Source organism: Fonsecaea pedrosoi (assembly GCF_000835455.1).
Source record: "Fonsecaea pedrosoi CBS 271.37 unplaced genomic scaffold supercont1.9, whole genome shotgun sequence".
Classification (NCBI taxonomy): domain Eukaryota; kingdom Fungi; phylum Ascomycota; class Eurotiomycetes; order Chaetothyriales; family Herpotrichiellaceae; genus Fonsecaea; species Fonsecaea pedrosoi.
In genome coordinates this window covers 349,153-365,197 of record NW_013550607.1, presented here as the reverse complement: position 1 = coordinate 365,197, position 16,045 = coordinate 349,153, and the positions used below count along the sequence as shown (strand labels likewise).

Below are 16,045 nucleotides of genomic sequence, written 5' to 3'. Positions count from 1 at the left end.
TTCGTGAGCCGCAGTTTGCTATGGAGGCTCTGCGTCACCGTATGAAATTCCGGTGGAGGACAAAGCATTATGACGCCATAACACTCTCCGCCTCCACAAGCAACAGGATGGATCAGTAGCATCTCACTTGGCCTCAAAAGACCTCCTACCCGCACCAGATCTCTCCACTCAGACAATGGACAGCAGACAGCGGACATAAGCGATGCTGATCCACCGTGTGGGATGGACTCGTTGCTGAGCTAATGTCATGACCAGCTAGGATCACTTCAAGATGAACTAATGCTCGTTGCTCACAGAATTGCTGAGATAGATTCCGGATTTTGGTGCCTTCGCCTACCTCTACTGAGTACTGCTCTCCGAACCCCCCTTTTGTCTCAACTCCGACACACGATGTCTGCCGACTCGCAAACGATGATCAGGTGGGAAACCGCACAAGACGGTTTGGACAAGTTGACCAAATCCACCTGTCCAATTCCCGTACCGGGTGAGGGTGAAGTGCTTGTCGAAGTTCGTGCAGTGTCTCTGAATTATCGAGATACTGAAGGTACGCTGGACTTCAGAATTTTTTGCCTTCTGATGGCACCAGTGGAGAGGCACTCGCTCACCTTATCGTGTAGTGGCCATGGGCCTTTATACTCACCACAAAGCCGTTGGGGCGAGCCCAAAAGTCGTACCCTGCTCAGATATGTGCGGTATTGTGGTTGGGATCGGGAATTCAAAGCATGGCTGGAATATCGGAGACCGTGTCTTGTCCATTTTCTGCCAGACACATCTCACCGGCCAGATCAAAGAGAAGGACATGGCCTTTGGTCTCGGGCTGCCTCTTGATGGTGTACTTCAGCAATATAGAGTCTTTCCAGCGACGGGCTTGGTCAAAGCTCCTGATTACCTCAATGATGAGGAAGCATCCACTCTCCCTATTGCTGCAGTCACAGCATGGATGTCTATCAACGAAATGAGACCCATCAATCATCCAGGTGGGCACGGAGAAACAATTCTACTGCAAGGGACCGGTGGAGTTTCCATAAGTGGCCTACAAATAGCACATGCCGCCGGTGCAAAGAGTGAGTGGCTTCCATACCCATTTTCTTCGGATTCTAATCATCTCACAAGCAATTGTAACTTCCTCCTCGGATGCCAAACTTGCTCGGGCCAAGGCGTTGGGAGCGACATTCACGATCAACTATCGCAAGGATCCAGACTGGCAGAAAACCGTGATGGACTTGACCGAGAACGAGGGTGCCGACATTATATTTGAGACGGGAGGCGCACATACTCTAAGGAAATCATTCGACTGTGTTGCGTTTGGGGGTCTCATCGATTGCATTGGTTATCTAAGTGGGAAGCAAGACGAACCTACCGATCGCACCAATACCAACGTCCTTGCGTTGCGGCGCAATGTCACGCTGAAAGGAATCCTCAACGGGCCCAAGGACAGGTTTGAAGAAATGATGCGCTTCTATGATGCGAAGAAGATCAGGCCTGTGGTCGACAAAATTTTCCCCTTTGACGAAGCCAAAGAAGCCTTCCAGTATCTATTTGGAGGGGGACACTTTGGCAAGGTTGTTATACGGGTCAGTCCCTGAATGTGCTGGGGATTGACTCGAGCGCAGACCAGGACATTATGTTGTATAGCGCACTTTAGAGATTTTGCGAGATTTCGCCTCTCGTCACCCACTTTACCTGGTTTCGCCTCTTAACGTCTCCTTCTGCAAATTATGCAACGTGTGACTGGCCAATGATGTCTTTCCGCGCCATCCTCCACTGCCTGGGCAAGTTGGGCACCCTGTGATAGCCGATAGGCTAGGGTTTCCAAGCTCTAAGCGGCCACTCAAACAGTCCCGGACCCGCGGCCGCTTTCAAACTGGCAACCAAAAGCATCATCCATGGTGGCTGGTGGTGGCACCAGTGGGCCACCGGCGGGGTTTGTGAGGCAAACAAAACATGGCACAAGACACCGTTTTATATCCCATCCCCAGACCTTCTCATATATCCTTGACCCACGAAGCCCCGTCGCTAAATAATATTTCCGGGATCGCGTATCATGTCAGAACCTTCGAGGGCTGAACGTCCTGGTCCGAACGCTGGCCAATCTTGCCGCGAATGTCGGCGTCGCAAGGGACGTTGCGATGGCAGGATGCCAGTGTGTTCCATCTGTCAACGCTACAATCGACACTGTCTGTATGACAAGCACAGCAGATCATCTTTGACGAGAAAGTCAGTGGCATACACTCTCCCTCGTGCCGCGCATTCCGTCAAGTTCGCTGGGACTAATGCATCCACAGGCACCTGACGGAAGTTGAAGAGCGACTGGAGAAAGCAGAAGCTCTATTGAGGACATTTTTTACAGAGGCTGAATTGTCGCAAATGCTTGTTCATGGTATCACCAACAAACTGGACGTCCCATCCAAAGCTGCGACCGAATCGTCTTCCCAGGCGACTACATCAGGCTTCCTCCCTTCTCCAGCACAAGGCTCGGCGCAGCGCCAACAGGAGCGTACAGAGTCCTTCTCGACGATTGGGGCAGGTTCGGATCAGAAAGTCAATCTAAGTCACCTCGAGTCCCCTGCTGATTCAAAAGGCGATGTGGCCGACGACACTCCTTATCCCCTCGAAAATCCCCCAGCAGCTGACGACGATTTTGAATGGGATGAACGGGAATCTTCGTGGAATATTGCGGATCCCGGTGCCGGCCGTTCAGCATTTGGGGATGATGTCGAGTCTGAGATCCCCAAAATCACAGACGGAATGGCCACGTTGACTGCTGACGACTCGAATGCTGGCTTTCTTGGATCCGTCTCGGGCTCCGCTCTCCTACGGCTCATTTGGAGGGGTACAGGCACCGAAAACAAGACAGATACAAAGAGTGCACGACGGGAAAGTCTGGAGCAACTCTTCAGCCATCGCTCGAATGAGCATCCGGCAACCGCTACCCCCTGGCTGCGGGCACAGCCTCTGTTCACCCGGGCGGTTGTTGATACACTCATCGATGCCTATTTTGCTCTCTACCACCCAACCTTTCCCATCCTCCATGAAGCTACTTTCCGTGAACAGTACGCGAAGCTCAACAGCCGCACCATGGGAAGCACATGGCACACCCTGGCGAATCTCGTCGCGGCTCTTGGTTCCTTTGTCTCGAGTACTTCCTCGGATGATACCCACGTCACTCTTTTCAACGGCGTGAAAGCGAATTTGTCCATCAACTCGCTAGAGACTGGAAGTCTTAGTCTGGTCCAGGCATTTGCCATGGCTGCAAATTACCTGCAAAAAAGAAACAGACCCAATAGTGGCTACAACTACGGAGGCATTGCGCTGCGGCTCGCCATCTCGCTGGGACTCCACAAGGAGTTTCGTGGATGGCAGACTGCGCCGTTCAAGAAGGAGATCCGGAGGAGAGTATGGTGGTCGCTCTGTGTGCTGGATGTCGGCGCAACCGTGACTTATGGCAGACCATTGAATTGGCCACAAGTAGGAGTCGATATCCCGTTTCCGCTGAATATCCACGAGAAGGTCGGTGCTGCCCAACCCCGAGCTTTTCATATACTGACACAGAGAACAGGATCTCCAAATGGACTCTACGTCTTGCCCACCCGAGGTCAATGAGGCCACCATCTACACATACGTCCGAACTCAGTCATCCTACCATCTTCACACAATCAGAATCTACAATCGACTCATTTCTAATCCCATTCCTTCTGCCGCTGAGCTGATCTCCCTCGATGATGAGCTCATCGACGGCTGGCTAAGTAGCCTTCCTCCCTATTTCCGCGACGACAACTTACCACTTCCCAACGAGTATCTTCTGGGTCATGCCATCAGCCGCTGGCGCTTTCGAATCATGCGCATCATCATGTACCGCCCGTTCTTGGTCCGATCAGCACAAGACGGCCTGGACGGCACCACAGTAGCCGCTGTCCCGCCGGCGCAGAACGCTTCTGCTGAAACAATTGCCACCAATCGGTGCTTCAAGGCCGCTGAGGAGTGCATTTCGGCCATTTTCCAGTTTTGGTCATCGGGAACTCACACTAGGCTTGCGGCTTGGTATGTCCTGTAAGTGCTGGTGTTCTGTCTTTCTGTCACGGCTGTGATCCTGTTGCGGGTTTGATTGCTAATATCATCCACTTGGGCAGATATTTCCTACTCCAAGCGGCGTTGATTCCGATCCACTGTCTGCGGCGCAACCCAAATCACCCGGATGCCAGCTCATGGCGGGATCAAGTCCTGACAGCTCTGAGCATAATCAACGCAATGAACGACCTAAACCCAAGTGCCCCAAAGTGTCGAGATATCATTTACCGACTCTGTGGAGAGAGTCTGGACTACAAACCCCGGCCGCAGTCCCAACAGCCTCGTCCGCCATCGAATGTGCAGACCCAACAAGATGCGGGTGCCTCGTGGACAAACTTTCCAAACTCGGGAGCCGGGTTCACCACGCCGCCTTTCACCTTTCCGACTACGGATTCTACTGACACGAGCATGAATGCCTGGATGACCGAGATCGACACCGTCATTGACGGCTACGATATCTACTGCGATCGTCTGAGCCACGCGGCCATGGCTGGGATGGGTGATCTAGGCAGTGCCGGCGAAGCTGGACCACCAGGGGCATTCGCGAGCAATGACGGAACACAAATTGGGACGGGGGTTCAAGACTGGGATTGGGGCCTGATGCTGTAATGGAATTTCCCTCGAGCGGGCAACTGATAACAATCACTTGGGATTTGCATTGTCTTGGTCCACCAACCACGTTAGCTTCGACCAAAAGAAAAAGACATCATCTTCGGATCGACATTGTGGTAACTCCATCCATCAGCAGCCTTCCCTCGCGTCAACGCTCACAATGGCTATTATTCACTTCCCTTTGTGGTGGCCAGGGCTCTAAATCAGGAGATAGCCGCCCTCGGAATGCACGACGGTGCCGGTCTGAAACGAGTTCTTGATGATGCCCAAGTAACTCTCGACGACATCCTCGACGGAGCCCAACTTCCCCAGCAAGGATGACTTTTTGTACAGGGCGGCGAGCTCCTCCCTCTTCATGCCCTGGGGTATGGTCGAGTAGAGCAATTCGGTCTCGATGGCGCCGGGACTGACGAGGTTGACGCGGATGGGGGCCAGGTCGACGGCGAGACCGCGGGTGAGGGGTTCTTTGCCGCCGCTGATGCCGACAAAGGCGCCGAAGCCCGGCCGCGGCTTGTAGATGAGGGCGCCGCTGGTCATGGTGAAGGAGCTCGTCGAGGCCTTGTGGAGGTAGCGGGCGGCGACCTTGGCGAGGAGCACGACGCCGGCCAGCCGCACGGCGCCGGCCTGGCGCATCAGATCCGTGGTGATGGTGTCGAGGCCCAGTTTTCCCGCGAGCTGGAGATCGCCCGCGGTCTCGACGACGTGGTCGAGCCGGTTTGCGCCCTTGTCTGTGGCGAAGTCGAAGAGCGCGACGAGCTGCTTCTCCACGTCGTCGGACGCGAGCGTGTTCAGGTCGACCGTGTGGCCGCGCACGTTTGCCGCGTGCTCAGGGTACGAGGCCTTGAGGCTGTCGACGGCGGCGGCGACCTTGTCGGCGGACCGCGAGGCGACGACCACCTTGGCCCCGAATTCCAGACACGCCTCGGCGATGCCGTAGCCGATGCCCGTGGTGCCGCCGACCAGGAGGACCGACTTGCCCTGCAGTTTCGAGAGGTATTTGGAAGGCATGTTTGCAGAGTCGCTCGGAGGAGGAACTGAGATTTCAGCTGTAGTTCGAATTCGAGTCACAGTGTGCCTCTTGTCCAAGGACTGATATGGTGCTGCGCGCAGAGGGGGAGAAGCAGAAGAACGAGAACAAGAAGGCGGTTATGTGTAACTACCTCGTATTGAGGATGATACCAACGAGACCAACAAAAATTTTTCGACCAGCAGCAGGAACCAAACCCTTTTATTTTATACTTGTCCTTGGTAGATTTACATATGAACTATTATAACCTTCCCTCACTTCCTCAAAACCAACCAACCAACCAACCAGATCCACCCGTCATCGTCATCGTCATTTCCATACTCGTTCGCGACACAACCAGAAACCCAAACACCCCCGCTAGGGAACGGAGACGGTCTACCCACCCAGCCATCTACCTCCCCCCTACTAAGCAAGTAGTAGGAATGTACAGAAAAGACCAGGGGGGCGAGCGGAAGATATTTGGTCCGTCGGAGCGGAGAGATCTAGACAAGCAACACTACCTACGATGGTTAGACTTTTTTTCGTGTTCACTATGAGTGAGTACCTTGCTCGCTAGATAGGTAGGTTTTTGGGTAGATTTGCTTTGTGGATGGACCGTGACTAACTAACTACGTTTGGCATTGGACATTAAGCATTATGTGGTTGGTGGTTTGTTCCATGGAGTTAAGACGACAGGTTTCGAGATGTCTACATAGATGCATATGCACATACGTTCAAAAGTCAAAAGTGGTTGTTTGTTGTACTTTGGAAAAAGTCGAGGTCCGAATCACCATGTCGGCGGTACGAGGCGAGGTTAGTCTGGCAGGCTAGAGGCTTGGATTGGTGGCTCCCTTGAGGCGAGGGTGGAGGGTCGGAATCTCTATCTCCGGACGAAGGATGGAGATACCCCTCTGGAGGTATGGAGGTGTGTACATACCGAGTACTGCTTGTACGAAAGTATGGAGGTACCTGCGTACCTCCCTCCACAGGTACAGCACCTCCTGTTGTGTACTCGGTACAAACAAGTGTGTAGGTACTCGGTGCTCAACATGCCGAGTCCCTCAGGCCGCTTGCTACCGTCTGTCCCTGTCCGTCCATCCCCCCTTGCTCTATATGTACTTTGTCCACCGTGCTGCGTCCTGCGCGCGGCACGAGCGTCGCCTGACCGTCCGTGGCCCGGACGAAACCACCCTGTTTTACTAATCACCCAACCAACCTCCCAGCGCGCTACACTAAGAACGACAAGGCTGTCACTTGCGTTGCATGTCGACGTGGTAGATGGGCAGACGGCCTTTCGGTCGATTGGTCGGTCGATCGTACGTGCAATGGAGGACTAATTACTACCTAGCAGGCTAGCTTGGTAGGACGTACTGCATTCGTTTCTAGTTCATGTACAACAAGTACAAAGGATCCTGGATCGTGAACGGGAGAGATATGTCCGAGGACGAGGACGAGGAGACGAGTGTACCTTGGTGGAAAGTGGAGAGAGCAGGAGCAAGAGCAAGAGCACCCACGGATGGACCAGATGGGCTGCATTATTCTTATCCATTTCATTAATCCTTGTGTTCGATCCGCTGGTCGCATCCTTGTATGTACGCATGCATGCACGATAGACCAGACTGAGTATGACGGTGTGCCCGAACGAGGAGAACGCGGACAAAATATATTAACCGCTTGCCGCCTCGTACCCAAAACGGCCGCAGTCTCCTCGCCAGTATCAAGTACAACAATATCGTCAACGTCGTTATCCGCAAAACCAACCCCTGAGCAAGAAACAGATCCAGAACGACCTCTCCCCCAAATCCTAAACAGCCAAACTGCTAACTCCCAACTCGCCAGTCATCCAACTAGGCATCTCGTTCAAGTCGATATACTCCGGCCCCAACTCCGCAAGCTTCTTTAACCCCAGAAACACATCGCTGCCGGAAAATGTCAGAGTGATGTCGCCGTCCATCTTTGGTTCTGCCGCTGCGCCAAACGACTCATCCCCATCGTCCTCAATCGGTATCGCGTTACAGAGTTTAATCTGAACACGATCCAGTGGTGCATGGCGATCCCCAGACATGTCTCCGAACCGTTTTTCAACGAGTCGACACCTCTCATCTTTTACATTGGTCTCTTCCTTGCCGAGTACGTCGACCGGGCTGTTTTCCGACGCCTTCGCCCCCTCGGCAAAGACAGTGTACGCTCCACCACCCATTCCTGGCTGTTGGTTCCCCCTGAGCTCGCACATAGTTTTCAGAGACTTAGCCACGAGCTTGGTCGTGTCTAGTGCCCATCGACGCTGGGGACGAGAAAGTGCCTTTGGAATGGCTTCTAGGACGATCCTCTTCATGGCGGCCATGTCCACTTTGGCCGCCATCGTCCCGTCTTTTGTGCCATTTTGCCCGTTTGGCCGTCTGCTCGAGCTCGACGAGGATCCAGATATCGAAATATAGACATAAGGGCAGCTGTCGGGAAGAGCTATGTACATGATGCGCCCAGAATCAGTCGCATGCTTGGCCCGGGCTGGGATCCTGGATCGTTTAGGTGCAAATGCCGAGTTCGGAGTAATGTAGAGCCGCAGGATCGTGAGTCGGTAAGGCGGCGGCATACGATGGAGGTGATAGTGCGCTTTGACCAGGGGCGAAATCTCTGCCTTCAGCGCCGAGAGAAATGCTTCTGGAGAGACTTGAGGATAAGGCGGTTCGGGTTGGTGATGACTCAGTTTTCGCTTTTTCTTGAGTGGATAAGAACCATCGTCGTTATCGTCGTCATCGTCATCAAGCCCGTTTTGCTGTTTTTCCGCTTGCAGTGGTACCAACCTCAGCGCACTCCATCTCAATGCGTGGTCATTCTGCTCCAGAGCAGCAAAGTCAACCATGGCATGTTGGTGCAGCGACAGCCCCCTCCGCCAGTCGCCATCGACAATGCGGTCAATGATGTCACGCTTAGCAGCTTTTGCGACATCTTTTCTGAGATTGTCGTACAGTTTGCGCAGTTCTTCAACACTCTCTGCTGGCGTGTGGAGGTAATCCTCTTCATCTGCTTCGAAACCCGTACGATTGCTCTGCAGATAAGGAGCAGAAGTGCGCTTCTCCTCCAGCCATGTCAGAGCAAGTTCAAGGATAGTTTCCTTTGACAGCCGGTTGAGTGAGCGGGCGAGGATGGGTGCCATGGTGTGGTTGAGGGATTTGTTTACATTGGGCTTGAAACGGGAAGAGAGAAAAGCCGAAAGGTAAACAGACGAGTCATGACTAGATCACGTGACCCACAAATTGAGTCACACCTCACCAAATTTCCAGCACGTAGGCACAGGTGTGCACGGTGTCCCCTCGAGAGGTTCACAGATCAGTATGACAAAGAACTCCCAGTGAGTGTGTTTCCGAGTATCGACATCGTATGTGCATCCAACAGAAATGGGCAGGCCACGACTTCCAGATGTGTGCCACATGCAAGCTGTCTCAGCAGTGTCACACGCCAAGTGCCTGAGGAACTCCAAAACCCCACACTAGGGTTCTTTAAGGTGCTTGAATACCTAATCACGAGCAGACAAATCCTGCCTGGGTGCTGTGGGTGCTGCCCTCTCCAAGTCTTGGTTATTAATTGACAGGGGCTAGGCAATTACGCGCATTCCCTGTACCGAGTTCCTGCAGAGTCAGAGGAAAAGAGAACAGCAAGGACCTTTGCACCAGTTAGGAGAGCTCGCGCTTATCATGAGATGGAATGAGTTAGGCCGACGGTGATGTGCGCCACAGCACCGAGTAAGGCGAGGAACTTCCCAGACACATGAACCTCGACTAATCTTGGAGGTACAAGGACCTCTTTCGGTAGGCTGATCCGTCTTATGAGGCGCGACCTTCACCAATTTAGATGAGATCATGAGAAGTTTTTCTACGACTCAACGTCCCGACCGCCTCGGAACCTAAGAATGGAGATAAAGCCAATAATGAATCATCCACCACCCCAGCTCCTCGGCAGTTACAAAACAAGGTCGATTCACCACCATTGACGATCATTCTCACCATTCGACTTGGGGTGACCTAGGGCTATCGCGAAGAGCTTGGAGGGCTTGAAGCCATTGAGTGATATTATTACCTACTGGAGAGATCTCACAAAGCGAGCGAATAGATTTGGGAGGTGAAAAACAGGGTCCTTGCGCAAGAGGGGTGGGAGTGGGAGGAACACGAGGAGAAGCAGTGCAATTCCCGAAGCGAGTCCGAGGAAGCCAACCACACAGCGGACGAAACCCACGCCGGGAACCCGCCCCCCATCAGAGCTACAACGACTCCCACTCCTGTGGCTCCCACCAAGTAATCCGTTTGACTGACAGTTTTCGCGCCCCTCCCTTGCACCCGACCTTTCGCGCACCACCACTACCTCTCCCACGAGAACGCAATTTTCTCTCCCCACTATTGCTCCTCGTCCTTCGATTCTTCCACCTCCTTCCTACGCACGCACACACACACACACACACACACACACACAACGTCTGTTCTGGACCTGGAGGACGACGAAGCGAATATTTGGGCTGAGCGACGACAGACGACAGCCCCCTTGGTGCACACCGAAGTCGGCGGTCGACGAATTCGCCACACGCAGAAACTGTGTGTCATCGTGCGCCCTGCGTCGACAGCTCTGACGAGCAAATTCCTTCTCAGCCATACACCCCCTACCGGACATTTTATATTTGTACACACCATTGAGCAGGGTATACAAGTCGTAAAATACAGGAGCATTGGAGGATCATGTCGGGCTATCGCGGCCGTACAGGGCCGAACTTTTCAGAGTATCTGAACAGTCTCAATACTCTGACGTCGCCCTATGAACAAGAGCAGTACCCTACGGAAGAGCTTGACATAAGCCAGGACCTGGCTATGTTTACAAACACCGACTTCACCCATTTTGACATTCCCCCGCTGCCTGAAGACGGCACCTTTAACTTCGACCTCGGCGACTCTAAAACCAACTCGAATAGTGTCAAATATGAAGACCTCCTCTCTGGCTCGTCACCCACGCAAAACTATCAATCGTCCAATCTCGAGACATCTGCGGGCGATTCTACGCACTACTACGGCACCTATAATACTCCCATTCAGCCTGCACCCGTCCCCGGCTTTAACAACCTCGACTCTCACACATCTCCTGGCGGCTCCACGCCTGCTGGTCAACAGACTACTCGGAGGAAAGGCGACGGCCTTGATGGAAATGCATTGAGCCCGGAAGAGAAGTCTCGCCTCGCTGCCGAGGAAGATAAGAGGAGACGGAACACAGCAGCCAGTGCACGCTTTCGCGTCAAGAAGAAGCAGCGCGAGCAGGCTTTGGAGCGGACGGTCAAGGAAGTCCAGGAGAAGAATGCAAAGTTGGAGGCAAAGGTGAATCAACTGGAGATGGAGAATAAATGGCTCAAAGCTTTAATCACGGAGAAGAACGGGATACAATCCAAGGAAGAGATGGCCGCCGCGTACCAACAGTATCGCAAAGAAAGCGAAGAGCGAGAGCTGAAATTCCAAGAACACACGACGGGGGTAGGCACTGATTAAATCACAACCAAAATAAAAGGAGAGGCTTGATTTGGTGTTTTTATTGAACTTGATACACAAGATTTTATGTGGCTTTTACAGTGCCCATGATACCAGATAAACCAGAATTATTCAGACAAATGAGATATATTCTTGAGACGTGCATGATTGAGAGATGGTGAGATGTTTGTTTGTTCCTAGGACTATGTTGTTTTGTAGATGATAATGATAGATGTTGTATGTCACTGGACAATTCCAAGTGTTGTGTGAGCTGGGCGCCTCCAATTGGGCCTCTGGACACTCTGGATGACAAATTCACGCAGAGATCAGAGATCGCAGCAATTCCAGCAATAATCCCAGCACCGGGGTTAATAGCCGCGCTGGTGACATTTGATATCACCGCCACCACCGCTGCGGTTGCCTTATGCGGCGCCTCATCAACCTGGGACCTGGACAGGCCGTGCTATTGCTTGGGCCTCACACGCGTTGGCAATTTTCCATCATCCAACGAATTACAACACTTGCCTCAGCCACCAACCCAACACAGATTCACAGATCTCCTCGTTCATTCTAATCCACGCGATTCACCTCCCTTCTCATCCGCCCGCTGCACTCGTCGCCCTCTGTCCATCTCCTTCTCGTCAAACAAAACGAGGGGGCAAGCAACAAACAACTCCTCATCCCGCCCTCGGGTCGTTTTTATCATACCGATACATCGATCGAGCCTCAAATCTTGCGACCCCGCCCCTTACTGGCGCAACACTCGTGCTTTTCCTCGCTCGCTGAGCGCTCTTCCTCCTACAATTCTCTTCCCCCGCCATGTCGGTCACTGTCGCTGAGCTTGACGCGACCGTCAAAGCTTTTCAAGAGGGTCATGGCGATGTCCAAAAGCAGGCCCAACAGAAGCTCAATGAATTCAAGTCCAATCCCGATGCCTGGTTGATGGTCGACAGGATACTGCAAGAGGCTACCTACGTGCCCACCAAATATCTTGGTTTGCAGGTGCTGGATGATGTGGTCAATACTCGATGGAAGGTTCTCCCGCGTGACCAGTGTTTGGGCATCCGCAATTTCGTGGTCAACCAGATCCTCCAGGCTTCCGAAACTGAAGAATCTCTCAAGGCGAACAAGCTCTTTCTCAACAAGCTCGATTTGACACTGGTCACGATCCTGAAGCAAGAATGGCCACATAACTGGCCCACCTTTATCAACGAGATCATTTCCGCCTGCCACACCGGCATTTCTGTTTGCGAGAACAACATGACTATTCTACGACTGCTATCTGAAGAAGTCTTCGACTTCTCCCAGGATCAGATGACCTCCACCAAGGCGAAGAATCTGAAAACCACCATGTGCGCCGAATTCTCGTCCATCTTTCAACTCTGCAATGACATCCTTACAACAGCCGACTCGGTTAGCCTAGTCAAGGCAACTCTGGAGACATTGCTTCGGTTTCTGAACTGGATTCCCCTCGGCTTCATCTTCGAAACAAAGCTCATCGACACCCTCGTCACCAGGTTCCTCGAAGTGGATCAATTTCGCAACATCACTCTCAAATGCTTGACGGAAATCGGTGGCTTGCAGTTGGGACAACAATACCAATATGATGACAAGCTCGTCCAGATGTTCACCGAAACCCTCACCGTCGTTGCCAGAACCCTCTCCCTCGACACAGATTTTCGAGAGGCCTATGCCAAAGCCAAGTCTTCAGAGCAAGAATATATCCTCAACCTCGCGATCTTTCTCACCAATTACTTTTCCGCACACCTTCAGACTATTGAGAGATTACCAAACCCTGACTTTCTCCTGCATGGCCACTTCTATCTCATCAAGATCAGTCTGATCGACGACCGCGAAATCTTCAAGATTTGTCTCGAATACTGGAACAAACTAGTCCAAGAGTTGTATGAAGAAATGCAGCAACTCCCGATCACTGAGCTCAATCCCTTGGTCAACATGGGTGTCAGTGGGCTCGCTAATGGCGGTGCACCTCATCCGAGCACGCTGGCTAATTATCCACTCCGCAAGCACAAGTATGCTCAAGTGTTGTCAAGTCTGAGACAGGTGATGGTGGAGAAGATGGTCCGGCCAGAGGAGGTTCTCATCGTGGAAAATGACGAGGGAGAAATTGTGCGTGAATTCGTCAAGGAGAGCGACACTATCCAACTCTACAAGACCACCCGTGAATGTCTGGTATATCTGACGCACTTGGATGTTGTTGATACTGAGCAAATCATGTCTGACAAGCTTCAACGACAAGTCGACGGGTCTGAGTGGTCGTGGAACAACTGCAATACTCTCTGCTGGGCCATTGGTTCGATATCAGGAGCCATGTCTGAAGAGACGGAGAAGCGTTTCTTGGTGACGGTCATCAAAGACTTGCTTGGTTTGACCGAGATGAAGCGTGGCAAAGACAACAAAGCCGTGGTGGCCAGCAACATCATGTATATTGTGGGTCAGTACCCACGTTTCCTGAAGGCGCACTGGAAGTTCTTGAAGACGGTGGTGAACAAACTCTTTGAGTTTATGCACGAGACCCACGAAGGAGTGCAAGACATGGCCTGCGACACGTTCATCAAGATCGCCAACAAATGCAAGCGCCATTTCGTAGCTCTCCAGCCCGGCGAGACGGAGCCCTTCATCGATGAGATTGTGCGTAATATGCGCAGGATCACCTGTGACTTGACTCCTCAGCAAGTTCATACCTTTTATGAGGCTTGTGGCTACATGATCTCTGCCCAAGGCCAGAAGAGCGTCCAAGACCGACTGATCAGCGACCTGATGTCTTATCCCAACCAAGCCTGGGACAGTGTGATTCAGCAAGCGAATGCCAATCCCGCCATCCTCCATGATCCGGAGATCATCAAAGTGGTGGGAAACATCATGAAAACAAATGTCGCAGCATGCTCGTCCATCGGCAGTTATTTCTACTCCCAGATCGGCCGCATTTACCATGATATGCTCAATATGTACCGGGCTTCAAGCCAGCTGATTTCCGATGCTGTCGCGTCTGGAGGTGAGTCAGGCCGGACGTTTGTTTGCGCTTATGCTAATGTGAACTCTAGGCAATGTCCAGACCAAGACTCCAAAGGTCCGAGGCCTGCGCACGATCAAGAAAGAGATTCTGAAGCTAGTCGATATCTATGTACAAAAAGCGGATGACCTGCAAATGGTCAATGATAGCATGGTGCCGCCACTGCTCGATGCCATCTTGCTTGACTATCAACGCAACGTTCCAGATGCTCGGGACGCTGAAGTCCTCAGTGTGACCACCACAATCATCCACAAGCTACATGTACGTTGGACCCCAAAGAGATCTCGGCATTTGGTCAGAGACGCTATGCTTCCTCCCAGGCATCTTACTGACTTGCTACAGAACCTGATGGACGACAAGATTGGTCCAATCATGGACAGCATCTTTGAGTGCACGCTGGAGATGATCAATAAGGACTTCCACGAGTACCCCGAGTTCCGAGTCGAATTTTTCAAGCTGCTACAAGCGATCAATTTGTTCTGCTTCCCAGCTCTGCTCAAACTGGACGGTCGTCAATTCAAGTTTGTCATCGACTCTTGCATGTGGGCGAGCAAACACGATAACCGCGAGGTTGAGAACACTGGCTTGTCCATGTGTTTGGAGCTGATCAACAACATGGCCGAGACAGACCCCCAGACTGCGGGTATTTTCTTCCAACAGTTCTACATCTCCATACTGCAGGATGTGTTCTTCGTCCTCACCGATTCGGACCACAAAGCAGGGTTCAAATCTCAATGCATGTTGCTGGCACGGATGTTCCAGCTTGTAGAGACCAACAAGATCTCGCAGCCACTGTATCAACCTGACCAGGCTGCTCCTGGGACTTCCAACAAGCAGTTTGTTAGCGAATTCACCTCGAACCTGCTGCAACGCGCGTTTCCCAATCTCAAGGAGATCCAAGTCCAGCATTTTGTCAATGGCCTCTTCACACTCAATGAGGACGCCACCAAATTCAAGACTCACGTGCGCGACTTTTTGATCTCCCTCAAAGAATTTGCTGGGGATAATGCAGAGCTGTATGCCGAAGAACGAGAACAAGAAAAGAAGATTTTGGCCGAGGCAGAAAGAGAGCGAGCACTCAAGGTCGGTGGTCTCATTAAACCGGCCGATCTGGACCAGGACGATGAGCTGTGACTAGAAGAAGAGTTACGGACGGAATTCGCGATACGCGCAGCAGAACAACCTGCCGCTACCGAAGCCTCGGTCGAGCACTATGCGATGGAAAGGTCTACACCCGACGAGGACTTTGAGAGTGGATGGGTTTTCTACAAGTGTTGAGGCACTCGTCTCGAAGACGGCTCCCACGATGGAGCAAGGGAGGAGCTGTTTGGAACCGGCAGAGATGGATGAGAAATGCATACCTTGTTTTGCTTGATGTGTGTTATGATACCAAAAAGCATGGTCCTCGAGTCAGTCGGTTAGAGTGTTACTCGCGACACCTCTCTTGGGGATTACCTACTCGGCCCTGGAAACCACCGGCGATTGGAAGGAGGGGGTCAAGACCACCAGAAGCATCGAATCGAGTGCGCCAAGAGTTCAGGGGGGAAGAGCAGAGACGGTTTGATCAAGAGTATGAGCTGCTAGATGACTAGATGAGAGCTGAGAAGAGGCCACCCGAATAATACGAAGATTGGAGATTTGAACGAGGCCGAATGGCCGTTTGTAGCAACAGAATAGAGTAGTACAATGAGTGTGTAGTAGGATGACAGCCTCCAGCCTTTCCATCCCTTACCTCTTGGAAGAGCTAAGAAGAGCCGTTATTGGCAAGGTCCAGGCTCTTCTAGAACTCCTCGCAAGGACCACGTGAGACGGTGCACGGACTCG

General features: G+C 52.3%; 6 protein-coding genes across 6 annotated transcripts; 4 read left to right on the top strand and 2 right to left on the bottom strand.

The window, feature by feature from the left end:
• Positions 1-390: 390 nt before the first annotated feature.
• Z517_12232 (uncharacterized protein) lies at positions 391-1,586 on the top strand (the record flags this gene model as incomplete). Its single annotated transcript, XM_013422646.1, has 3 exons — positions 391-544; positions 618-1,064; positions 1,114-1,586. 3 exons carry the CDS (start codon positions 391-393, stop codon positions 1,584-1,586), a joined length of 1,074 nt encoding a protein of 357 aa, XP_013278100.1.
• A 781-nt stretch (positions 1,587-2,367) lies between these two features.
• Positions 2,368-4,677, top strand: Z517_12231 (uncharacterized protein; the record flags this gene model as incomplete). The annotated part of the gene is made up of 3 exons (XM_013422645.1): positions 2,368-3,510; positions 3,560-4,050; positions 4,131-4,677. 3 exons carry the CDS (start codon positions 2,368-2,370, stop codon positions 4,675-4,677), a joined length of 2,181 nt encoding a protein of 726 aa, XP_013278099.1.
• Positions 4,678-4,878: 201 nt separating this feature from the next.
• Positions 4,879-5,688, bottom strand: Z517_12230 (uncharacterized protein; the record flags this gene model as incomplete). The annotated part of the gene is made up of 1 exon (XM_013422644.1): positions 4,879-5,688. The coding sequence occupies one exon, from the start codon at positions 5,686-5,688 to the stop codon at positions 4,879-4,881; it is 810 nt and encodes a 269-aa protein (XP_013278098.1).
• A 1,802-nt stretch (positions 5,689-7,490) lies between these two features.
• On the bottom strand, positions 7,491-8,843 carry Z517_12229 (uncharacterized protein; the record flags this gene model as incomplete). The annotated part of the gene is made up of 1 exon (XM_013422643.1): positions 7,491-8,843. The coding sequence occupies one exon, from the start codon at positions 8,841-8,843 to the stop codon at positions 7,491-7,493; it is 1,353 nt and encodes a 450-aa protein (XP_013278097.1).
• A 1,570-nt stretch (positions 8,844-10,413) lies between these two features.
• Z517_12228 (uncharacterized protein) lies at positions 10,414-11,208 on the top strand (the record flags this gene model as incomplete). Its single annotated transcript, XM_013422642.1, has 1 exon — positions 10,414-11,208. The coding sequence occupies one exon, from the start codon at positions 10,414-10,416 to the stop codon at positions 11,206-11,208; it is 795 nt and encodes a 264-aa protein (XP_013278096.1).
• Positions 11,209-12,006: 798 nt separating this feature from the next.
• On the top strand, positions 12,007-15,355 carry Z517_12227 (uncharacterized protein; the record flags this gene model as incomplete). The annotated part of the gene is made up of 3 exons (XM_013422641.1): positions 12,007-14,203; positions 14,253-14,482; positions 14,564-15,355. 3 exons carry the CDS (start codon positions 12,007-12,009, stop codon positions 15,353-15,355), a joined length of 3,219 nt encoding a protein of 1,072 aa, XP_013278095.1.
• Positions 15,356-16,045: the final 690 nt, after the last annotated feature.